Source organism: Schistocerca serialis, chromosome 6 (genome assembly GCF_023864345.2).
Source record: "Schistocerca serialis cubense isolate TAMUIC-IGC-003099 chromosome 6, iqSchSeri2.2, whole genome shotgun sequence".
In the NCBI taxonomy this organism is placed as follows: Eukaryota; Metazoa; Arthropoda; class Insecta; order Orthoptera; family Acrididae; genus Schistocerca; species Schistocerca serialis.
Genome location: NC_064643.1, coordinates 315,954,998 through 315,981,490, shown reverse-complemented (window position 1 = coordinate 315,981,490; position 26,493 = coordinate 315,954,998). Strand labels below are relative to the sequence as shown.

The 26,493-nt window shown below is 42.6% G+C and overlaps 1 protein-coding gene and 1 pseudogene across 1 annotated transcript in view; one reads left to right on the top strand and one right to left on the bottom strand.

Annotated features, from left to right (window-relative positions):
• Positions 1 to 22,713, bottom strand: part of LOC126484496 (26S proteasome regulatory subunit 10B) — a 67,772-nt gene extending 45,059 nt beyond the window's left edge. The window contains exons 1-2 of the mRNA XM_050108034.1: positions 22,488 to 22,713; positions 22,291 to 22,370 (exon numbers count right to left, since the gene is read on the bottom strand). Of these exons, the coding sequence (XP_049963991.1) occupies positions 22,291 to 22,370; positions 22,488 to 22,602 (195 nt within the window). The 5' untranslated portion in view covers positions 22,603 to 22,713. The remainder of the gene's footprint in view (positions 1 to 22,290; positions 22,371 to 22,487) is intronic.
• A 3,371-nt stretch (positions 22,714 to 26,084) lies between these two features.
• LOC126485801 (5S ribosomal RNA) lies at positions 26,085 to 26,202 on the top strand (annotated as a pseudogene).
• Positions 26,203 to 26,493: the final 291 nt, after the last annotated feature.

The following is a 26,493-nucleotide window of genomic DNA, read 5'->3' as shown; positions in this document are numbered from 1 at the left end:
CGAACAAGGAAGCTTTTGCCCGCCGGAGAAAGGTGTGCCAGCATCTGAACGTGAATGGCATCCGGCCCCGGAGCAGAGGACCGGGACAGTGCAAGCGCACGTTCGAGTTCCCGCATAGTAAAGGGGGCATTATAAGTTTCCAGATTCAGCGAGTGGAAGGAAGGTCGCCGAGCCTCTTCTGCCTCTTTCCTGGGAAGGAAGGCAGGGTGGTAATGGACGGAGCTTGAAACCTCTGCGAAAAAGCGGCCAAAGGCGTTGGAGACAGCCACAGGATCAACAAGGACCTCATTACCTGAGGTCAGGCCAGGTACTGAGGAGTGGGCCTTAATGCCCGACAGCCGGCACAGGCCACCCCAAACGACGGAAGAGGGAGTAAAACTGTTAAAGGAGCTGGTGAAAGAGGCCCAACAAGCTTTTTTGCTGTCTTTGATGATTCTACGGCATTGCGCTCTGAGTCGTTTGTATTCTATACAATTCGCCAACGTAGGATGGCGGCGAAAGGTGCGTAAAGCACGTCGTCGAGCACGGATAGCGTCTCTACTAGCCTCGTTCCACCAGGGGACGGAAACGCGACGTGAAGAAGAAGTAGTAGTACGAGGAATGGAACGTTCGGCAGCATTGATGATAACAGCCGTGAGGTATTCGACCTGACTGTCACAACTGAGAAAATCGTGGTCCGGGAAGGTCGCCAGGGAGGAGTAAAGTTCCCAGTCAGCTTTTGGTATGTTCCAGCGCGAAGGACGTGGTGATGGGGTGTGGTGCAGGAGACGAACGACACAGGGGAAGTGGTCACTCGAATAGGTGTCAGAAAGGACATACCACTTGAACCGACGGGCAAGAGTGGTAGAACAGATCGAGAGGTCCAAGTGGGAGTAGGTATGAGTAGAGTCCGAGAGGAAAGTCGGGGCGCCGGTATTGAGGCAGACAAGATTGAGATGGTTGAAGACATCCGCCAAGAGTGAGCCTCTTTGACAGGATGCAGGAGAGCCCCAAAGGGGATGATGGGCATTGAAGTCGCCAAACAATAAAAACGGCGGGGGAAGCTGAACGATCAGGTGCATCATGTCAGCCCGACTAACAGCAGATGACGGTGGAGTGTAGATGGTACAAACTGAAAAGTGAAAGCAGAAAGAGTAATACGGACAGCTATTGCTTGGAGTGGGGTGGTCAATGAGATGGGATGGTAATAGACATCAGAGGACAGTGCAGGCGGAGGAGCAGTTGTAATTCCTCCCAATTAGATCGAATACCTCTTATGTTCCAATGTAACAAGGCCATTGCTAGTCAAAAAGTTGGGGGAACGAGACGGGGGAAGAGCTGGTCACCTCGACGGCTGCAGAGGGCCAGGTTGCGAGGGAACAACGCTACAACCGGCGGGAGGCGGATCTGGTTCCATCGAGTCGTCGCCAGCTGCGGCCGCTGTCCCTGGTTGTGTAGGAGGGGCAGCATCATTTGCCGACGAGAGGTCAGCTGAGCGCCAGGCAGCAGAGCGTCCCGGCGAAACTGAGGACGGCCGGGAGAGGAGGAGGAGGAGGAAGGGTGGCCCCTGGGGCAGAGGGGGCGGGGGCCATGGGGGAGGAGGATTTGGAAGTGAGGGATTTGGGAGGCGGAGGCAGAGCCCCCTGATGGGCGGAGGAGGCGGAGGGGGGACAGGATAGGGGTGAGGATACCACGGAAGGAGTGGACACAACTGAGGCAAACGAAGTGGTCAACGGCACGGGATGGAGGCGGTCATACTTCTTCCTGGCCTCAGAATAAGAGAGCCGATCCAAAGTTTTGAGTTCTTGTGTCTTCTTCTCCTTCTGATATGCGGGGCAGTCTGAGGATCTAGGCGAGTGGATGCCAGGACAATTAATGCACCGAGGTGGTGGGGTGCATGTATGTTCCTCACGAAGAGGACATCCACAATCGCCACAAAGGGGCTCAGCCTCACACCGTGACGACATGTGCCCAAAGCGCAAACACCGAAAACAGCGCATAGGAGGTGGGACGTAAGGTCGCACGTCACACCGGTAGCACATCACCTTTACCTTCTCCGGGAGAACGTCCCCCTCGAAAGCGAGGATAAAGGCCCCGGTGTCGATGCGACGGTCTTTGGGGCCGCGCTGGAGTCGCCGGACGAAATGCACGCCTCGGCGCTCCAGGTTGGCCCTGAGCTCCTCATCAGATTGTAGCAGGAGGTCACGATGCAAAATAACCCCCTGCGTCCTATTTAGTGCCAGATGCGGGACAATGGACACTGGGATGTCCCCTAGGCGGTCGCATGCCTGGAGCGCCGTCGACTGTGTGGCAGAGGTGGTCTTGATAAGAACGGACCCTGAACGCATCTTGCTGAGAGCCTCGATTTCCCTGAAGATGTCCTCAATGTGCTGAACAAAGAACATGGGCTTGGAGGTGGCGAACGTCCCCCCATCGGTTCGAGAACAGACCAAATAGCGGGGGAAGTACTTCGCCCCAAGCCGGCGGGCCTGTCCCTCCTCCCAGGGAGTGGCCAAGGGGGAAAGGGCAGGAGAACCAGAACTAGAAACGGTACCTTTTCTTTTGAAAATCTCGGCCGCAGAGCGACCTGATACGTGTTGACATTTCATCTGCGAAACGTCCGCTCCGATACCACCCACTCCGACCAGGGGCTCTCCCCACGGGTGCCACCCAGCCTCAGCAAGGGCCACCTGGCAGGATGACCGTTGCCGGGAATCCTGATGCCCCAAGGAGACGGGCATCTACTCCTTGGCCGACGTGGGGAGGGTGCAGCTCAGGTATCGGCAGTATGATCCCTGTGTTGTCAGGGGGCTACAACCTAGAGGGTACATGACGACCCCACCACAACGGGCTGGCTACGGTGCTGGATTTCTGGTGCCATGGAAAGTTCATCATGATTGCTGGTGCAGATGGGGACGCACTATGGGCGTAACTTGTACAACCCATCAGGCGTTTAGGCCAAATTTGAGGAATAGTGGGTATGGTTACAACGCCAGTACAATGCTGAGTGCCAAGGTCTTAGTGCACTTAGGACCAGTGGTACACCACGTAAGGTGTCCTTCCCCAAAAGGCTCGTACTTATGTAGAATTTTGAAAAATGGAAGTCAAACCCCAAGGGGGACCATCACATGGGAGGCCGAAACGGTTGAAACTCCTTTTAGTCGCCTCTTACGACAGGCAGGAATACCTCGGGCCTATTCTTACCCCGGACCTGCAGGGGGTGGGGGGGGGGGGCACGCAGGAACGTATCCATGCCCAGGACTGCAATGCAACGACGAATAAGCTGGCGAAAGTTCCCAGTGCAAGATGGACACAATGCACCAAGTAAGGCGCCCTTCCCCAGTCAGCTCACTCTTCGGAAAAATTTTGAGATATGGAGGTCAAACCCGACGGGGGACCATCACATAAGGCCGAAACGTTTGAGACTCCTTTTAGTCGACTCTTACGACAAGCAGGAATACTGAGGGCCTATTCTTACCCCCGAACCCGCAGGGGGGGGCACCGTACAGTAGCTTGCTGAGTATCTACATAGATGTAGTAGAAGTCAGCTATTTAATAAGAGAAGCACTAATACATTTTTAAGAAGAAACTAAAACTCACAAGGAGAGGTCCCAAGACGTGGGACTGCCTCTTTGAAACCATTTATTCAGTGATGTAGGTTAGGGTTCCCAGTACCACACCCACGAGCCGGTCATCATTTTTCCTTCTTGTCATTCTTTTTTCATTTTGATATTTGTCCACGTGCTATAGCTATTGTTATTTAGTTATTTATCTTTTGTAGTATTTAAAAGTTTGTAAACACTGATTTATCCATTAAAAACAAAAGACGAAATAATCTACTTATATTAGTTGTACAATTGTGTTAAAAACTTATTTTTCAATACAAGAATACATTTTTATGGTAAGGAATGGTCACAGAAACACTTAAAACATAAATTCTTGTTGCACTATAGGCAAAATAATACAGATGAATATTTAAACGAAAGCAGAGAGTACAAATAAAACAAAATTCAAACAAAATGAGGAATACAAATAATGAATGCAGGAACATGGGTGAAAATATAAGATGATAAAATGGAAGAAATTAAATTGACTTCAACACATAAAAATAATTAAAATAATAGATAAACATACAAATGAAAAAACGTCATGAAGAAAAAAATGAGAGCAAATGGAAAGTTAATACAGTGATTAAAATCATATGACAAAGGAATACCAATAAAAAAATTACATTTAACCCAATTAATTGAATAAAAATAATGTTAAAAGTCATTCTGATAAAGATTTTAAAATAAAAATTTTCAGAGCACTTGATGGAATTTGAACCAGCAACCATTATGTTTCACCGCTGTTCTGCATAATTTTTTACTTTTAAGGGTCTAGAGCAAGAGTATAGATACTTGCTTGTATTGCAGGCCACAAATCCCTTACTGTAGTAGCTAAGGGCCACTAGGTAAAAAATGTGGCGTGGGGCAACTTATTGCAAACTGGGATCTCCCTGCTCCAATGCTACCTAGATTGGGCACAAAAGGACTAAGTCCTTGAGCCATTCATCAAAGTGGGGCCTCGTTTCCCCTCACTGTTCGTTCTACATACATATTTCAGATAAAAATTCAGTCATCAGTGGAAAATACATTTTTAATATGTGAAATGAAAATATATTTGCACCTGATGACAGAATTTTATTCTGAAAAAGATACATGGGAGTAAAAAAAAGGATTATTTTTTAAAAGCTATATTTTCAAACTGTTTACCAAACAATGCTATCCCCTTCAAAATACTCTCCATTACAACTAACACATTTGTCCCACTGGTGCTTCCACTGTTCGAAACATTTTTTGCAGTCATCTTTAGAAACGGCTAACAGCTCCTACCTCATTTTTTCCATGACTTCTTCAATGTTGTCAAATTTATCCTCTTTCATGCATGGAAATAAGAGAAAGTCACATGGAGCTAGGTCAGCCAAGAAAGGTGAGTGGGGCAGCAGGACCATGCCATTTTTAGCCAAAAATTGTGTAACAGAGACAGCTGTGTGTTCAGGTATGTTGTCATGGAGGTAGAACCAGTCAACTGTCCACCACAATTGGGTCATTTTTGACAATCACCAAGCTCCAAGATAACCCACTAATCTCGGACAGTTGCTCAGTTGTCAGTGGTATGTGACTGCAAGCTCTCGAATTTTTTCAACATTTTCGTCGATTCGAGTAGTTGATGGATGTCCAGAACAAGGTTCATCATCACTCAACACATTGCCATTTTTAAATTGAGCAAACCACTCGTACACTTGAGTATTTCCAATGGCGACATCTTGGTGAACTGTTTTTAACATCAAAACAGTTTAGCAGCATTTTTACCAAGTAGAAAACAAAATTTCACAGCTGCAAAATGTTCACTTAATCTTGCCATCATAAAAGACAAAACAAGAACAAAACAGTACCAGGAAAAACAATCACTGCAGATGAACAGAACAAGCCATGTCAACAGCACATGTGGTACTGATCTGGCTACAAGTTGCGCTACACACACCTAGCGGCAGAAGTGCGTACTACATAAGCTCTGCCCATGGTAACATTATTCTGGTCTTCTTTGGGTATCCTCTCATATGCTGAACGAACAGTGAGGGGAAACTAGATCCACTTTGATGAATGACTGGAGGACATGATACTTAGGACCATAGATCACAATACAGATTGTTTCAAAAGTCAGTCCCATCCATGGTGACTTCTTGTCAGGATAATATTAAAACTGGAGTTGGGACACCGCTGTTTGAACCAGTTAGAAGTCCCTCAGGGCTAAAAATGCTGCAGCAGGTGATGGCCATCTAGCAGGCAACAGAGCCACAACAATGAATAAAAGTATACAATCCACTCTGATGAAATTTAAAATCTGATTCGCTGCCTACACATTATCAGCTACGATTTTGGGTGGTGACTCAGCCGGCTTGCTGCAGAATATATCAGAGTCAGAATGGTATGACCAAGACAGAGGCAGCAGAGGATGTGGATTAATGAAAAGATGGTTGAAGAGAAAACCATCACACAGTTGTAGATATCTTTATAGTCCATAACTTATTGGTTCTAGTCATGGGCATGACACAGTTCACTGTTCCACATTGCTAAGAGTCAGTGGTATGTGTTCATGTGACATATTGGTATTTTTATTTCCAGAGCATTCTTCCTGATAGTTTACTTGGTGAGCTACATCTGCAAGTTCATTCCTCAGGATCCAGTCTACAAGGAGAGCATGTATTTGTGTTACAAATGGAGGCCAGGAAAAATGGGGCTGTAGTCTGTAGGCTGCTCACAGTCACTGTAGTTTAGGAAAGACTTATGTAACTGGTCTCAGATGTAGTGCAAAGCATGGGCAAATGGCAACAATTCCACCAGAAAGACACTGCATCTAACTGGCAGAGTGTGTTGTTCACTGGTGCCATTATACACAGAGGTGTAGCCTGCCCTACGTTCAACTATCCACTAGGTACTGAGAGGAACAATCAGCGGAAAACTGAGGATTTTTATCACATCCTTTGGGTTGAGAGAAAGATCCATGTTAATTTGTGGGTCAGACATGTATCATTGGTGTGTTATGAGTAGCACAGTGAGAGCAGGTACGCAAAAGTCAAAACTGATGGGACCAATACTGTGATTCCAGACCAAGATTGTTTCTGGAAGTTTTGCTTGCATACCAGGAAACAGAAGGTGTTGATTGGGATATTCTGGTTGTCTTCGGAAACGTATGGCATAGTTGAGGAGTAATTAGTGGCATCTGATTCATACAGGGGAAAATCCCTGACTACCAAGAGACTGTCCAAAGGGCTCATACAAAAGACACCAGGTTTATACCTGATCCCTCAATGATGAATCCAGTTGAGGAGTTGCAGTGCCAATGATCCTGCTGAGCCACAGGCCTGGCTTTGGAGAGTAGCAAAGTAGTGGAATGGTCCACACCCCAGGAACTCGTATTGAGACATCATCTCAGAACATTATGTTTTAAATGGCATGTCCAATTAAGCCGTCTGGGGATAACCAAGTTAACCTGTCATCAAATATGGGTCCTAAGAAGCAATAGGTGTTGACCACATGAAGCGCTCATTTTGAAGTAGAGATCTGGGTGCGGATGAGCAGTTCTTGTCAGCAAAAATTCATGACGGAAGTTTCAATAGCGGTAAATCTGAAGCTGTGTGTACATATTCTGCTTTTGTTACAGCATCCTGTAATTATCGTTCAGTGGCTCTTTATGTTGAAAGAACTATAATAGATACCAAAATCATCACGTATAAGGACAATGAGACTATACATTGCCTATGGAGTACACTGACCACTATTAAGAAGATGGTGACACTTGAAGAGACCCTAGTGGGATTCCATTTTCCTGTGTGTGGGAATCAATGTAGGCATTACTGGTTTGGTATCAGAAGGATTGCCGAGACAGCAAATTTTGGATGAAAATCTGGAGTGCGCCACAGAAGCCCCATTCATGTAAGGTGGTGAGAAATGGTGACACCATGAGATCTCTCAGGTTTTACACATGTAAAATGTGGCAATGACAAGCAACAGTAGATGGTGTAACATTTGATTGTATATTCAATCACGAACCAGAGTTGTGTTTCAGCACATTGTAAATGTGCTGGTAGCAGATGAATGGGTGGGGGCTCACACTCAGAAAAATGTTGTTACATGATTTCAAGTGTTAGAGTGACACCAACCTGCTCACTTTTTGTGAAGATGGGGGACATGGGTATGGTGGGGTGTGGTTTATATACACCAATGCTTGGGCAAAGTGCATCACCAGATGGTTGGCAATGACAAACAACAGTGGCACAGAAGTGAAACTGACCGTTTCAGATGGAAAAATTACAAATGTTGCAAATTAATGAGTTAGCATATATGCATGTAGCACAGTGCCTCAGTATTCTGCTAGATACCCCATCTTATTCATGAGAGTCCTAAGACTTCAGCGATTTAATTACTGGCTCAGTCTCCCTCTTGTATCACTGAAGTGAATTTCAAGTAGCAGTCTTGTGAAGCAATTTTCTATTAAAGTTAAATGATTCACTGTAGAGACCAAGTTTTTATTTTAGTCAATTTCTGTATTCAGAAACTGACTGTTAAATATTGTGCATATATTTGACATGTCAGTAACAAAAACTTTTTTACTATGTACTGACTTTATGTCCTCAACCTTGCACTGTTGGCCAGATAGTTCTTTCACAATTGACCACATGGTATTAATTTTATCTTTATAATTAACTATTCTATTTGCATACCACATGCTTTTCAACTTCAACATTTTAAGCGACTTACAGTCCCGTTTGTAAAGGCCTACAGCATCTTGATTGTAGCTATTTTTAATGTTTTGATACAATTCCCTTTCTGTTCTACATCATCTCACTAGTCAGGCATAAGGGTTAGTACCTTGCTTTAAACATTCTAATGGAAAAGTGTGAGAAATGTGTTGAGAAAGCATTACATTTATGTTATTAGCACTATAGACTGCCCCTGATAGCTGAGTGGTCAGCGCGACTGTGTGTGTGTGTGTGTGTGTGTGTGTGTGTGTGTGTGAGAGAGAGAGAGAGAGAGAGAGAGAGAGAGAGAGAGAGAGAGAGAGAGAGACCGGGGGGGGGGGGGGGGTCAGTGAGAGCTGAAAACCAGTTGTCCTGATGCAGGTTTCCAGCCTCCTAATGGTCAGCTGTAGCTGCCTCATCGTTGTACAATCAGAGGAAGAGTAGAAGATTGCAAAGACATCCACAATCAAAGAGCATTTGACAGGGCTCCTGACTGTGGAGGAAATGCCACTGATAACAGTAGCAAACAATGAAACACTGAGTACACTTCCATGGGGGACCTCATTCTCTTGAGCATAACAGTCACACAAGACATCACCAATGCCAGTCCTCGAGGAAGGATTGCATAAGAAGCAGCAGATGGTAATCCTCATTCACAAAGTTGGCAAAGGATGTACCTTCAAGTAGTGTCGTAAGCTTTTTCAAGGTCAAAAAACACACAAACCAAATGGTTTCAGTGCAAGGCAGACTCCAGTAGAATTAAGCTGTCGAGGGTGGAATGATAGCTCCCGAAACCACACTGGGAGAGGCTCAAGTGACATCGGGGTTCGAGAACCCAGACAAGGTGGCAGCTGACAATGCGTTCAAGAGTCTTACCCACACAACTGGTAAGCCTTACACTCTGGTAACTGTCAGGGGTGCTACAGTCCTTGCCTGGTTTCCAGAATGGAATTAATATTGCCTCCTTCCAAGTTGTGGGGTACTGTCCATCAAACCAGATCTGATAAAAACAAGAGAGGCGCTGTCCTTTCAGTCCATGGCAGAGATGATGAAGCATGGCATAATGAATCTCACGTCCTGGAGCAATGTCTCTGGCCACAGAAAGAACCGATTCCAGTTCCCACACAGAGAATGAAAGGTAGTAGACTTCATTATGCGAGAAGAAATGGAGCTTTGCCATCTCTACAGTCCTAGAGAACACCTGAAAGGCAGGAATTTGTCTGGACGATGCAGTGACTGTAAAAAAGTGTTCTGTTAAAATGTGAGACAAGTCTTTAGACACATCCATCAGGACCCTATTTCTTGACAAGGCCATAAGGGGACAGGTATTGCTCTTTCCTGAAATCAACCTTATTTATTCCCAAATTTGCAAAGTGGAAGTAGACTCATTAATGGAAGTCTTGAATTCCTTCCGGGGATCCCTCTTCCATTCTTTTATCACTCGCCTCGCATGTGCTCCCGCAGATCAGAAGGCATGAAAGTTTTATGTAGTTGGATAGTATTTGAAGTTCCACAGAGCTATTCGTCTAGCTCTGATTGCCAATCTGCAGTCATCATTTGACCAAGGTACAGGTCATCAACTGAGGAGGTTGCTAGACTGGAGGATGGACTCTGCGGCAGCCCGTTGGATCTCACATGTGATGTCTGTCACCATCTCCTGTGCACAATCCTTTTGTTCAAAAACAGCCTGTCTACTGCACAGCAACCAATTTGCCCTTTGAATCATCCAGCTTCGTGATCTCCTGTCGAGCACTATCTGAGTCGGCAGACAAATCCACACTGGGAAGTAGTCACTAGAATGTAAATATGTAGCCACTTTCTACTAAACTGAGTTGGCAATAGCTGGGGTGCAGAAACAAAGGTCCATGGCTGAAAAAGACCCTATAGCTGTAGAGAAGTGCATCATCTGACCAGAGTTAAAAAGGCAGATATTCTCAGAATGGACAAGTCGCTCGGTAATTCAACCCCTGGGGAATGTGACAGATAAGCCCACAGTGTGTTGTGTGCATTGAAGTCCCCCACAAGGAGGAATGTGCATGGGAGTGCCCAGAAGAGTTATGCCAGAGCATCTGCAGCCAATGTATCATGAGGCGGAATATATAAAGAACACACTGTGATGTGCTAGAACTTGCATGGCAACTGCTTGTATGGCCATGGAAAGAGGGACATCACTCATCAATGAAAACAGCCACTTCACCTTTAGCCCTGTCTCCAGTAAAACCTTGTTTCCTATAAGGGTGGTAACACCTTAATGCAGGTGTGTCAGAGATTTTTAAAATGAGTTTCTTGTAAGCGGATGCAGAATGGTTTCTCCTGGACGAGGAGCTGTAATTCTTCCAAATGTGATCAGTACCCATTTAAATTCCACTGCAACACGAAAATCCCTGTGGGAGCCAGTGGGAGACACTGATTAGTGATTATAAGTCTTTTCTTTCTCTCTCAAGAGTGGTGATTTACCAGGGAGGTCAGGGCTCTCTGGTTCCTCCAATTGGAAATCCATGTACTCAAGAGTAAAGTCCCCATCTGAGAGGGAGAGTGTTCAGCAATCCGAAGCTTTAACTGCCACTTTCTTTGACTTTGAACTACTTCTTGAAGGATGTTTCTCCTTACTTATGGAAGGAGTTGGTTGCTTGGGTTTAGGGGATGGCTTATTACACTTCTGATGATGAGCAGCATTATGTGGCTTGTGTTATAAGGCCACCACTGACAGCTTCCAAATGATTTCTGGGTCAAGTGTAGTGTTTCCCCCTCAAGTACTCTGACAAGTGCATGTGCTCATACTTTAATCTGTGGTCTGAGTTTTTGTGGCAGCATCACACTTGGTGACTGGCTTCTTAAGGACCGATGTAGCAAGTAGAAGTAGCAAAAACTGGAGGTTGCATAGCTCTTAAAGTTTTTTTAGCTTCACCATAGGTTGCGTGTCTCTAAACTTTCAACTTTTGAAATTTCCCTTCCTTGTAAACCTCACACTTTCTGCTCAATATGGGGCGACTCCCAGAGCATTTTATACAGTTCAGAGAAAGTGTACAAGAATTGCCTGATTCGTGAGCTGAGCCTCCACAGTTTCCACGTGTAGCCTTTCTATTACATCCTATATAGCACGGCCAAATCTTTGGCATTTGAATCATCAAATTTGGTTAGGAACAAACAGGGGAACCTTAAGACAGATACGGCCAGCAAGGATGTTTCCCGGTAATTCTGGAGTGCTAAACAACAGAATAAACGTTGCAGATTTTTCCAATGTGCCACTGACACTTTTCATATAGTTCTGCACTTCCGTGACACCAACATTTTTCCATTTTTTACATAACTCCACAGGGTCCATCTCCATTATATTGGGGCAAGTATCCATGCCCTACGAAAGTTAAGGGTGTTATGCAACTCAGCATTGACTAGGAGTCCCCTAACACCTTCTGTAGCAGAAGCCTGGATACTTGGTTTGGAGTAGCAGTTTCCACTAGAAGTGCTCCATTAGGAAGTCATTTGACACTTTTTAGGAATCCAGCAATACCATCCAATGCCTTGTGAATACTCAAAGTTTCTCCCCTGTTCTCTTGATTACAATGAAAGTGTTATGGCACACTAATGCCCTGTTACCATGATTCTGAGGGTACTTATTGGGAGAACTAAGCTCTCGCTGATGAGTGGATGTAGGTGCTACCTGATGGCACACCTGCCCTGTCAGTAGTAGTAGTAGTAGTAGTAGTAGTGTAGTAGTAGTAGTAGTAGTTTGATGAGTCTGTTCTATAGGGATCCAACGAGACACTCGGGAAACAGACACCGTTCCAGGGAGAGCCCTGTATGCTTGAGCATGCCTCATACAACTTGGGAGGGGGGGGGGGGGGGGGGGGTAGGTGCCCCAGGGGTTGCCACTAGAGACTTATCTCAACAGCCATTCACTTTATCATTACATAGCACACACTGAGTTTGAGGTTTTTTATTATATAAAGGTGTATACCTCCCTCATGGCCCAGGCAGTGAAGAAAAGATTCCCATTCTCTGAAACACACAACATTCCACCACCATGTCGCAACGTGGTTACTGAATCATGCCCAGAGCTTATGGTAACAGAGTACGGGCAGTGCTTACCAGACCCCAGCTCAGCAACCTGATGAACAAATGCTGAGCCCCTGAGAGGGATTCCATTAGAATCCATGGCAACCACGAAGCATTGGAAAATGGTCATCAGTGAAGTGAGCTTCTCGGAGGCCGACAGACTGCAGAATAACAGGAAATCAGTTGTTGTAGTTCTGGCAGGTGACAGTAGGATCCATCACAGATCCAATGGACCATCACAGTGAAGTTGTCTTGGTTAAGAGTGATGGGACCAGGGGCATCAATCACAGCTCAAGACCACTGCCTGTCTGTCAACAATGCAGGCGGGACATCAATGAAACTGGCTGACGAATCCTATGGCATGGTAGGATCTGGTGCCTTCAGGTTCACCAAAATAGCTTTCTATCTATTATTGTTCTCCTCCTTCAGGCGTGGGGATGGATGAAGTGGTGGCAGCCATGGGAACAATAGGTCACAGCTCCATTAACCACTGGTTGGTGGCAGGTCTCTGGATTGTGGGTTTCCAGGGAGAGGGGCTGAGAGGGAGCCCTGTCACCAGAAGCTGCTGGAAAAGGATGCTGTGGGTAATGGTTCCCAAATATGATGTCACAGGAACCATCAGAGTAGTAGAGGGCAGAGTTGGAAAAAAACTGAACTGTTGGCGTGGATGGGCGGGGGGTGACAGTAGTGAGTTTTGAATAATTGGTCACCATATCAATACGATCCAGGAGTACACGTCTTTTTCTTACCTTAGCTTATAACAGGGGGCCTAATGACTTATTTTCTGGTATTTTCTTTTCGTTCTCATTATTGGGCGAACCAGTGAATGTGGAAGACAGTGTTCAGTACAAATGGCACACAAAGGTGGTTGTTTATAGGGATGGCCTTCGTGGAGTGTGTCTGCAGTTTCAACATTTTGGGTCTGCCATGCTGTTGGAAACATCTTATGGGCAGTGAGACATAAGGTTTCACGTCACTCCTGTACAACACAACATTTTCTGGGAGTGCATTTCCTTCAAAGGCTAAGATGAAAGTGTGGTTACCTTTGGAACCTTCTTGTATGTGTCAGACAAAATGTACACCTTGCCATTTGAGATTAGCTTGTAGTTCCTTGTCCGTCTTCAGTGTACGGCCTCTGTGGAAGTTCTCATTACACCAAATTCAAAGTTTTATGTGAGACACTCACAAGCCTGAAGACCTTTAGACTGTGCAGCAGAAGAGGCCTTAATCAGTAGTGACTCATTGTGCACTTTTCTCAATATGTCAAATTCTCCAAATTTTTCGTCTATATTTTCCACAAAAAATAAGTTTTATCGCCAAAAAAGTATCCTCATCTGTTCTGGTACACACTAGGTATAGGATAAATTGTTCCCCTCCCAGTTGTCTGGCTGGTCCCCCTTCCCATGAGGTAGCCAGTGCACACAAAGCAGTAGATTTGTTATCCATGTTGATATATCTAGAGTTGTTTGCTGAGGTGGCTGAACCAGAATGGCTATTATGCTAGTTCAGTGTGATATGTTTCATGTGCTCTCCCCATGAAAGGCACCCAGCTGCAGCAAAGGTCATCAGACAACAGGTGTTGCCAGGAGCATTGATGTCCCAGGAAGATGGGCTTCTATTCCCTGGCACATGTGGGAACTAGCTGCTCAGGCATCAGAAATGTGTCATCGTAGGCTCTAATGAAAGGGCTCAAAAAACGAATTATGTTTCCTTCTATACACTTTAAGTGGCATACATGCCCACGTGGTGTGCTAGTTAAGAAAATGGCACTACATGAATGGGCGAACTGGAGAAGCAGCCCAAACTGGTTCTAACATACTAATCAAAAAAGCTAATGACTACAGTAACATTCGAAACATGCTAATACCTCTTAATTGAGGAAGGTCTGGACCAGACGGACTAGCTGTGGCTTGTGAACTTTGTTTGGCATTGTGGGAAAAACCACTTCAATGGCACACTTGGTGGCAAAGGAGTGCCAAAACAGCTGGGGATAGGACAGTAATATAAATCGGACTGGTGGTCGTGGCATGCACTGCACTGCACTATTTGCACTAACTGCACACACTATTCCAATTGCTGAAACTGGGGGGATGAACTGGGCATCTGGCATAAGGCTTTGTACTCTTAGTCAGCAGAACTGCCTCAAAAAGACGCACCTAAGGAAGGCGGCGTCGAAAAAATGCGGTAACACTCCTCTAGTTAAACAGACCATGACAGGACAACTGTTACAAGCACGGGATAAGAGTTGTGGTTCACACATACCCAGGCAAAATGGGGCGAATGACAATGTGGGCCACATAAAGTTGCGCGGGCAAGCTGCCGAGAGCACAGCTTGGAATGTTGCCTCATTTGAGCGGAATAAGAGACTGGTCGAGCAATGGATTGGCAGGCCTAGCATGCGGAAAGTGTGGCTGTCTATGGTCTCCCCCCCAGCAGAAGTGACCAGTGAGAGTGTTGTGATCCACGACGTCAGATTTGCTACCACGTTGGCTTTTACACATATACATGAATTTACATAGTTATTGTGTGCACAGGGTCAGTACCCTTGTAGGCAGTAGACACTATTTAAGGTGTTGTTCTCCAGTCGATCCAAGCTATGGGGAAAATTTTGAAAATGTGGGGGGGGGGGGGGGGGGGGCAAACACATATGGGGACAAAAATTACTTCAGCCAAAAAGTGATACAGGAAAAATAAACAAAGGCATCAACGAAAGAAAGCAGAACCTAGGAAATAGCTGGATCAACATCAAAGGTTGAAACTACAAGAAAGAGAGGTAAAAATAGACTGAGATGGGGCAATGCAACACAAGGAAGAAAGCAGGTGCTGCAATAGCTTGGGGCTCCATGCTCATCTCACACACACACACACACACACACACACACACACACACACACACACACACAAAAAAAGAGTCCTGATTGACTGAAGGAATAAAACAGAAAACCTAGGAGTAGACTGCAAGGCTGATGGTTGAAAGTTGTGTGTCTGCTACAATGAAATGAGTGTTGGGAGCCTTTATTTCGAACACAAAAGCTAAGATTTAAAAACACATACTCTACTAAAAAAAGTTACCCTGGTTAGGGGCCTCAGAGATGACCCATAAAGTGTTCTGAGCATTAAAGAAATGATGGGGGTACCTAGGAGATCAAATCAATGATTTCACCATATTTCACTTCTTCCTCAAGGGAGGGGGAGAGATGCTGCAAAGCGTGAACTATGTATTTGTTCATATGCATAATGTCACTGCTTCCGCCATGATATTAAGTGGTATTTTGCCACAAGAAGTGGTCCCTTAAAGACCACTATAAACACCACATCAGAGAGTCTTTCAGTGTGAATTCTGTTCTGATAATAGAGGGTGATTACACTGCACGAAACTGATTGGTGCAGTATGGTTGTTGTACAAAGGTGACTTGGGGGGGGGGGGGGGGGATACTGAGTAACTGAGAGCAAAGACTGGAGATATACTGACTTGCCACTGAATGGGGCATCTGTTGAAGGTATGCAGTCAAAGGGAAAGAAATAGACAGGGAATAAAACTGCAACACACAGGAATTGCTGCAATGGCTTGGTGCCCCTTGCTGTCACATGTTATAACCACAAAGGACTTTTGAATACCATTGTGGGAGGTGAGGGGGAGGGCGAGTATTTAACGTAATGGATCAGTAGAACTTTTTTCTTGTAACTTTGTGCAAAAACCGAAAACATAGTTAGATTGTTGATTTCACAAGCTTGTTGTCATTTACAGTCATTATTCCTCCCAAAATCCTAATGAAAAACTGATGCAGCAGCAATATATCTCATGGCAGAACAGCATGAATTAGAATGTCTCCCTCAGAAGCTACTCAGTACTTTCCAAATCATGCCTCCAGTACTCTCAGGGCTGCATTTAGTTTTGGACTATGTACTGTGGATGTTTTCTGGTGGGCAGTTTCTGAGGACACTTTATGAAGAAATTCAGAGCTGTCAAGTGTGACCCTTTGCCTGGATTAATCACTGCATACTACACTAAAATCACAGTGGTTTTCTGAAATATCTTACAATGATCACTTAGAAACTCCACTGATTGCTTTCGTTACTAAAAAAAAGTCTGGTCTAAAATAATTCTGATTAGATTAGTTTTTCATTCCATAGATCCGTGTTGAGGAGATCCTCGTGGATGTGGAACATGTCACTTATTTTTTATTTTTTTTAAGCTGAAATAACGATACTAATAGTATGAATATATACAATGCATCATTTGTTTCTATTAAAAAATTCGCCAATGGAGTAGGAGGAGTTGGTCACTAGTAAGTCTTTCAGGCTCCTTTTAAACTGATCTTTATTTGTAACTAAATTTTTTATGTTTGCTGGCAAATTATTGAAGATGAGTGTTCCTGAGTAGTGGACCCCTTTTTGATCTAAAGTAAGTGCTTTTAAGTCCTTGTGCAGATCATTTTTGTTCCTGGTATTGTATGTATGAACTGAGCTGTTTGTTGGAAAAAGAGATATATTATTTAGGACAAATTTCATTAAGGAGTAAATATACTGAGAGGCAGTAGTTAGTATACCCAGTTCTTTGAAGAGGTTTCTACAAGACGTCCGTGAATTTACTCCACAAATAATACGTATTACACGCTTCTGGACTCTGAAAACTTTCGTTTGACTTTAAGAGTTACCCCAAAATATTATACCATATGAAATTATGGAATGAAAGTAGGCAAAGCATGCAAGCTTTTTCACTTTTATGTCGCCTATATCTGCTAACACTCGAATTGCAAATACAGACTTGTTAAGGCGTTTCTGCAGTTCTGTGGTGTGCTCCTCCCTTGCACTTGCAAATACAGACTTGTTAAGGCATTTCTGCAGTTCTGTGGTGTGCTCCTCCCAACTGAATTTATTATCAAGTTGTAATCCCAGGAATTTAAGACTGTCAACCTCTTCTATCTGCTCTTCTTCGTACTTTATGCATATGCTGGGTGGAAACCTCTTACAGGTTCTGAATTGCATATAGTGAGTCTTTTCGAAGACTAATGTCAGTGAGTTGGCTTTAAACCATTTATTAATATCCATGAAAATATCATTAGCAGATCTTTCTAGAACTACACTCGACATACTATTTATTGCAATACTTGTGTCATCTGCAAACAAAACGAACTCTGCTTCTGGCAGTGTAACTGATGAGAGATCATTAATGTACACAAGAAAAAGCAATGCCCTGAGATGGATCCTTGTGGGACACCACATGTAATTTTTTTCCCATTCTGATGATGACTGTGACTTAATTCATTAGTCCCTTGCACTGACACCCTTTGTTTCCTGTTAACGAGGTATGACTTGAACCATTTTGCAGAACTGCCCGTGACACCATAGAATTCTAATTTATTTAAAAGGATGTTGTGGTTTACACAATCGAATGCCTTTCACAAATCACAGAAAATACCTGCTGCTTGTAACTTGTTATTTAATGAATTAAGTACATTTTCACTGTAGGTGTAAATAGCCTTTTCGATATCAGAACCCTTCAGAAATCCAAACTGTGTTCTTGATAATATGTTATTTGTGGTCAGATGGTTGAGAAGCTGCCTGTACATTACTTTTTCTAAAATTTTTGAGAATGCTGGCAAAAGTGAAATCGGTCTGTAATTTGATGGCATCTCTTTATCCCCTTTCTTGAATAGAGGCTTAACATCTGCATATTTCAGCCAGTCAGGAAATGTCCCAGTTATAATTGACTGGTTACACAAGTAACTTAGAATTGTACTAAACTCACAAGAACATGCCTTAATTAACTTTGATGATATTTCATCGTAACCACTAGAATGCTTTGTTTTTAAAGATTTTATTATGGAAGTTATTTCTTTTGGTGAAGTGAGTGACATATTCATGCACCTGAAGCGATTTGTAAAGGCTACTTTTAGATATTCACGGGCATTATTTACCGATCCTGACAATCCCATTCTATCAGTAACGGATATAAAGTACTTGTTAAATGGATTTGCCACACTATGCCCATCGGTTACTAATGTGTCATCTATCCTTAGTGCTATTTGCTCCTGTTCCTTTCTGATTCTACCAGTCTCCTCTTTCACTATATCCCATATTGTTTTTATTTTGTTCCCTGACATTGCTATCTTCTTCTCGTACTGCATTTGTTTAGATGTCTGAATTACTTTTTTTAAATATTTTACAGTATTCCTTGTATTTAGCTAAATCATCAGCATTGGAGCTATTCTTGGTCGACAGATACATTTTCCTTTTTGTCTTACGGGAAATCTTTATTCCTTGTGTGATCCATGGTTTTATTATAGACTTCTGTTTAATTTGAGTAACTTTTAGAGGAAAACAGTTTTCAAACATGGTACTGACATTGTTCATGAATGTGTTATATTTTTCATTCATGTCATGAGCACTATAAACATCTTTCCAGTTCATATCTTTGAGCAATTTTCTAAAACACTCAATTTTTGGTTGACTGAATACTCTCCTGTACTTAGATTTAGCAGTCTTGATAATCTGGGTTTCTAAGAGGTTAAGCAAGCCTCTAACCCCAACCTCGGTATAGCAAACACCCGTGTTAACTAAATCCATTTTTGGAAGAAAGCAATGATAATAGATACCAAGGACTGCACAGTACTGTAAATTTCATTTGCTAGTTGTACCAATGGTATCCACACAGAGATAGAAATGGAGCTAGCTCTGAAATTCCCTATTGCCAGTCCAATTCTTTTCGGCTGGACTACAGCAAGTGTCTTCACGTAAAATGGCTAGCAAACTCCTAAACTGTGCAGACATAATCGGTTGGAAATTTACACTGGAGCTATATCACAAGCATAGCCAATGAACGTTGTGATAGTGTTCTTTGCTGCTAATAACTGGCACACAGGGTACAACATTATTCTGTTATAGCCATTATGGATGCTAAGACAGGATTATTTTGCACGGTGAACGCAGTTTTTGTTAAAGTCTCTGTATTTGTCTGGAAGTGTGATATGCATGCAGGTAATTCACTTAACACTTCATTGCAGCTTTAGCTTTCTTCAGTGGTACTCCAAAATTTTGCACAAATGTCAACTGACATTTTTCCTTGGCTTCTCATTACATATGAAGGAGCAAATTTAAAAGGACAACATTAATTACCAATGACCAGTATAAACTAAAGATACGCTAAAATTTACACCGACCAGCCAGAACATTATAACCACCTATGTAATAGCCGATATGTGCACCTTTGGCATGGATAACAGCAATGACGCATTTCTCGGCGCAGAAGCAATTAGGCCTATGTGGGTCGTTGGAGGGAGTTGGCATCAGAGCTGCACACACAAGTCATCTAATTCCTGTAAATTCTGGGGAGGCGGACGATGGGCTCTGATGCCACATTCAATCACATCCCAGATGTGTTTGATTCGGTTCAGATCTGGCGAGTGGGGGGGGGGCAGAACATCTGCTGGAACTCACCACTGTGTCCCTTTATCAACTATAGCCCACCCCTGGCCTTGTGACTGACATATTATCTTGATGAAAAATGACACTGCAGCCAGGAAACATGATTGTCATGAAGGGGGTGTACATGGTCTGCAACCAGAGTACGATATTCCTTGGCCATCGTGGTGCCTTGCACGAGCTCTACTGGATTCATGGATGACCAAGTGAATGTTCCCCACAGTGTAATGGAGCTGCTGCCAGCTTGCCTCTGTCTCGTAGTGAAGCTGTCAAATAGCTATTCCCCTGGGCAGATTTACACCCGCTCAATGGCATGATGAAGAAGGTATTGGGATTCATCAGACTATGCTATGCTCTGCCACTGTGGTAGCGTCAGAGCCGATGGTCATGTGCCCCTTTCAGTCATAGTAATTGATGTGATAACGTTGGCACATGCATGGGGCGTCAGCAGCAGAGCCCCATTATTGAGGTTATTCAGTACTCTGCCCACCATTAAAGTCTGATGTTAGTTCCACCACAGTTTGCCACCTGTCCTATTTTACCAGTCTGCCCAGCCTACAATGTCCAACATCTGTAATTAGGTGCAGATGCCCAACCCTACGATGTCTGGATGTGGTTTCACTATGTGTTGAAGACACTCACCACAGAACTACTCGAACACCCACCAAGTCGTGCAGTTTCCGAAATGCTCATGCTGAGCCTCTAGGCCATCACAACCTGCCCTCGCTCAGACTCAGATATATAGCGCACCTTCCCCTTTAACACACGGTCTGCACACTCACTGATATTACAAGCACCATGCTGTCTGACCAGCAGTTACTCCTCACCAGGTGACACTGCTATCGCCTGGATGGATTTATATCAATAATAGGTCGGTGGTCATAATGTACTGGCTGATCAGTGTACACACTGGTTGTTAGCAACTGGAGGCATTTACATTATCAGTAGTGATTGTTTCACATTTCAAAGGCTGCTGTATCCGATTGTCAATAGTGACACGCAATGAATTTCGAGGGTTTTAATAGAATACATACAAAGAAGACAGTACCAATAAAATATGATTAATAAAATATACATATGATCAGTCACACACCCTACTTGATAAAATCTGCTTTATAATTTGTTAGTGGGGGAGATAGCGTGATACAGGTAAACCACTTTTGTTTATCGTAAAAAAGTCCAACAATTTTTCACCAGCCATGTAAATGCAGCCACCATGAATGTAAACATTGAGAATTATCAGGTCTTTTCTGTACTTTTCAACCTTAATCAGTATAATAAAAACATACCTGCACTTATTATTATTCAAGAAAATTTGTTGTGCTTTTCCTTTTTAATAAAGATAAATACAAAGCTTGTGTTTATTCATTCTGCTCCCACCTGGTGTAAGCTTCTAATGAATTTACAACCATTCTCAAGTCCCTAGTTGGACCTTCCGAGTGCTTTAGCAACTTTCTACCACTATTTCTTTCCCATTGGCATTTGTGCTTTAGATCTCTTGGATTTCAAAAGCATCTGCGATGTTTATATTCTTCGATTAGCAACATTACGTTCTCTTCAGATCAATTCACTGCCCTTGCAACTCACATTAAACCAAAGTAGACAAGTTGGCATAAGAAAGATTTCTGTATTGCTTGCACTGGCACAGAGAAGCTATGAACTCTCTTTAGTGGTTTGCCAAAGGACTGACAACAAGTGGAACATATGCAAACACTAATGACTGCAACCCAAGCATGACTTAATGCAGTTTGTATTCACCTACTGTTTACACCAGAGAGAATTCTCATATGCTAAGGCTTATCTGCATCTGTTCAGTCTATGTGGACATTATACTATTAACAGATATTAAGAACAGCATCACATTTCAAACACTACCTTGATGGAAACCACTTCTGTGTTCCAAGTCATCTGAAAGGATGTTGCTCACAATGATGTGGTGAAATTAAAGACTAACACGTTAGCTATGTCCAAAGAAGCGTCATGTATCGAGAAATATGGTATTTGAGTTACATAGCGTTCCACACATATTAAAACTCCAGGGTGAGGAATCACCATAAAATTGTTGAAAGCACTTGGTATGGTAGCAGGTAAGCTGATGGCATACATCAGAAATTTGATGTATGAACCCCAGAAAGAAACGTGAAGTCATTTCGGGGTTAACACAAGTTCCTGTGTATGCAGAAACAATGCTAATTTTCAGTACTAATAGATCAAACACAGCTGATACACCTTTATCAAACATGGTCTTACGACACAACATGATTACTCCTTTCATGGCTTCTGTACATTCGAAATAGATACGACGACACATTGCGAACTGTGAAATGTTATCGCGAGTACTTTACTTTTTGAAATGACAGATATGCTAGGATACAAATGAAGTGTAGTCAGTTACAATATTTTGTTACGTAGTAGCCTAGTTCTGTGCGGTCTTTCTTTAACTATACACTACACTGAGACACAGCAATATTAATACGCCGATTACACTTAGTGCTACAATAACGATAACTACGAAAAAATGCAATACAAAATAGTCATTTGCCTACCTGTCCAACACTCTGTAATGCTTTCAGGTCGTTTTCTGATTTGTCATATTGCTTAGTCAGTTCCTTCAGCTGTTCTCGCACTGTAAAATTAAATAAAAATTTTGTGTAAGTAATTAATAATATGGTTTGATGCTGTTCAACATCGAGGTAGCTAAGGAAGGTCCGGTGAATCAGCAGTATCCTTTAACCTTACTTACTTTCCTTTAGACGGCCTTCCACTTCTTTGTGCTCAAGCAATTTCTTTCTGTAGTCATGTAGTGCTTTTTCTCTTGCAGGATCTGTCACTACTGCCCCAACGTTTCCCTTAGCCATTTTCTTCGTACAATTGACAATCAACTAGTTTTCCTAACTCGTTGAGTTTTCCACACAAACTCTCGTACGCTCCCAAAGATATATGTAAACAAATGGATGACTACGAGCATACCTCCATGACTACGAGTTAGTGACCTTTAGCTGTCTCTCCACAGACATAAATTACCTTTTTTTTAATGCGTACAAACTTTTTAGCCATCACAAATAAATGTACTGACACACATAACAAGGTAACATCTTTTCTTTGTCATACATACTGCTTTGGGCATACACTCATACGTTTTCAGATCAAAATTATTGTAACCAGATTACAAAACACAGTTGACTACTAAAAATTTATTTGTTAATTAAGTTCTTTAGTTAAGTTCAATTCATTTTAGATTTTTATGTCTTCTTTCGCAAGAAACCAGGATATGGCATTGTATGTACTCCTGGTTGTGTCTCAGAGAATTGGGATCGTGCAAAGCGGCTGGCAGTGACCAAGTCTTAAGAGCTTTTGTAACATCTTTTCTTTGTCATACATACTGCTTTGGGCACACACTCATATGTTTTCAGATCAAAATTATTGTAACCAGATTACAAAACACAGTTGACTACTAAAAATTTATTTGTTAATTAAGTTCTTTAGTTAAGTTCAATTCATTTTAGATTTTTATGTCTTCTTTCGCAAGAAACCAGGATATGGCATTGTATGTACTCCTGGTTGTGTCTCAGAGAATTGGGATCGTGCAAAGCGGCTGGCAGTGACCAAGTCTTAAGAGCTTTTGTAACATCTTTTCTTTGTCATACATACTGCTTTGGGCATACACTCATATGTTTTCAGATCAAAATTATTGTAACCAGATTACAAAACACAGTTGACTACTAAAAATTTATTTGTTAATTAAGTTCTTTAGTTAAGTTCAATTCATTTTAGATTTTTATGTCTTCTTTCGCAAGAAACCAGGATATGGCATTGTATGTACTCCTGGTTGTGTCTCAGAGAATTGGGATCGTGCAAAGCGGCTGGCAGTGACCAAGTCTTAAGAGCTTCTCTAAAAAGTTAACTCTGCTTTTCTCGTAGCGTCTACTCTGAAATAATATGTGACTTACATTACCAATTGTTTCCTCTTCACATTGACAGTAGTGTGTTTCCGATACGTCGATTCTATGTAAGTGGGCACAGAAAGATCCATGATTGAGACGCATTCTCACAATGGACGTTATAATTTTCCTTGAATGTTTGATGTTTGCAAACCATGTCTGTCTTGGTATGAAAGTCTGTATACGTACATAGTTTTTACCTGTTGTTTGTTGGCTTTCATTCCTTTCTTCCTACCATGAGAGAATCGCTTGTTTTTTACTTTTAGGAGGTATTATATGTATGGGAGCTTAACGTCCATAGGTCTTCCACTGTTAATCACATCTCTCGCTAGTTGATCTGCTTTGTCATTGTATAGAATGCCGGAATGTGATTTGACCCATACAAATTCTATAATTTGGTCAGTACTCTTAGTTTTGTGATAATGATCAAGTATGTCGAGGGTGTATTTACTAGTTCTTTTGTACCAATTCAATGGATTTCAGATCGCTTTGAGAGTCAGTGATTATTACTGCCTTGTGTATTTTGAGAGATCTTGCATATTTGATTGCCTCTATAATAGCGAAAGTTTCAGCAAGAAATATGGAAGAATCACCTGGAAGTTGAAACTTCCTTTCTTCTGCAGATTCTGGACAGAAGAAAGCACATCGGACATGATTTTCCGTCCCCATTTTTGAGCCATCTGTATATAGTTTAAGATACCCTTCCCACTTTTCTGCCAGGTGCGATTTAGGAGAAAACTGCCCATAACCTTTTCCTTTGCTGGCATAGTCGACGTATGTTACAGGAATATCGTGATAAGAGCTGTGATAGTCATATAGGAACATTGTAAGAACCTCACTTCGATATACTTTCTTTTGGAGATATTTCCTGTCTTCGTACCACTTGTAGATATAAAGCTGCTGTTTCCTGACATTTCTATTATTCCCGATTTGAGAGATATGCTCATAAATGCTCGCACAAATACCACTTTTTCGATTCATGCGAAAAGATCGGAAATGGTCTGCGTTTGAGCAAACCTTGATCAATAAGGACTGACGATATTCCTTGTGCTATTTCATCCGACTGTGATTTCGTTCTGCGCCTTTTCGTTGATGGTATGGCGGTGTTTGACAGCGCTGAGACATTCGCGTAATTATTTGCAAATTATTCCGGTTCGCTTGTATCACACTCTGATCGTTTTGAAGCCGAGTTAACGTGATTATTTTCTATAGCTGACTGGTTCTGGTTTGTAGCTACAGATGGGCCGTTTGAAGTATCCTTTTCGCTTATTAGCTCAAAATGAATATTATCTTCTATCGTTTTCATGTCATTGTCAATTTTTGCAAGCGTTTTTCTTTCACACTCACTAATCATTTTCTCTACAGCCTCCACAAGAGTCCTGTGCTGCTGGATACACTTTTCTGTGAGCGTGATATCGCTGTCGAGTATTCCTACTTCGGCTCTTTCGTTTAATTTCTTTACATCCTACGTAAGCTCTTCACATTCGTATGTTACAAACGTATCACTCAGCTTGAAAAGATCAACATCTTGCATGAGTTTATGGACATCCTCCTGCAATTCTCCGCAAGTTGATACAAATTCGGCTATATTTCTTTGCTCAGTCGTGACCAATTCGGTCAGATGTTTGTGCTCATTTTGCAAGGCTTCTTGCATCTCTTCTACCTTCTTTTTGTTCCTTTTGAATGTTTGACACTTTTGGCAAACCTGCACGTTCATACTAGAAAACTTCATATCAAGTTCGTTATTGGTCCCAGTTAAATCTGTATTCCAATTAACAAAAATTTTCAAGACCACCAACTAATATAATGACGTTTTTTTCTACCACACTGACATGATTAGAAAGTTTTGATCGAGATTGCTATTTTCTTTTGCAACAGTCTCAATTTTGTTCGCTAATTTCGTACTATCTGACCATATGCAAACAATTTCAGTACTTATTTTGTGTTATCCGAACGTTGTGACGTAATCTTTAAGTTGATGAAAAGACGCGCCTCCTGACTTCTATATTATATAACGATAACATCTGTGACAACAATAAAAGACAGCGAGGATAGCGATGCTTATTAATGAGCGACTCAGTGTGCACTAATTGATTAGTAGCTGTCTGTCTGTGTTGAGACCTGAAAGAGACTAGATCCATGTGTAAAAATGTACGCATGCCAAATTTTATTAACATAATGAATGTATTATGTAAAGGTTGTGGGTGAAAATATATTATAGTCAGTTTTAAAAATATGTTTGAATATTTATTTATTAGTCTCTGAAAATCCATTGTAATAAATGTTTGGACGATTGTGAGGACCTGCAAGGCACACCAGTAATAATGGAGGTAAACACCAACGTTCACAGCAGCATTGAAGAGGTGTAAGAAATTATTTCAAGAAGGCATATAAGAACGGGCAACGGCCTTGCCACAGTGGATACACCGGTTCCCGTGGGATCACCGAAGTTACGCGCTGTCGGGCGTGGTCGGCACTTGGATGGGTGACCATTCGGGCTGCCATGCACTGTTGCCATTTTTCAGGGTGTACTCAGCCTCGTGATGCCAATTGGGGAGCTACTCGATCGAATAGTAGCGGCTTTGGTAAAGAATAACATCTTATGACCGGGAGAGCGGTGTGCTGACCCCACATCCCTCCTATCTGCATCCTCCACTGAGGATCACACTGTTTCGGATGGTCCCGGTAGACCACTCGTGGCCTGAAGATGGAGTACATATAAGAACGTTTTTATCTTTTATATCTATGTATTCTTATAAAAACCTTATTGTTCAATTTTTTCTTCATTAGCTACAGTGACTATTCGGA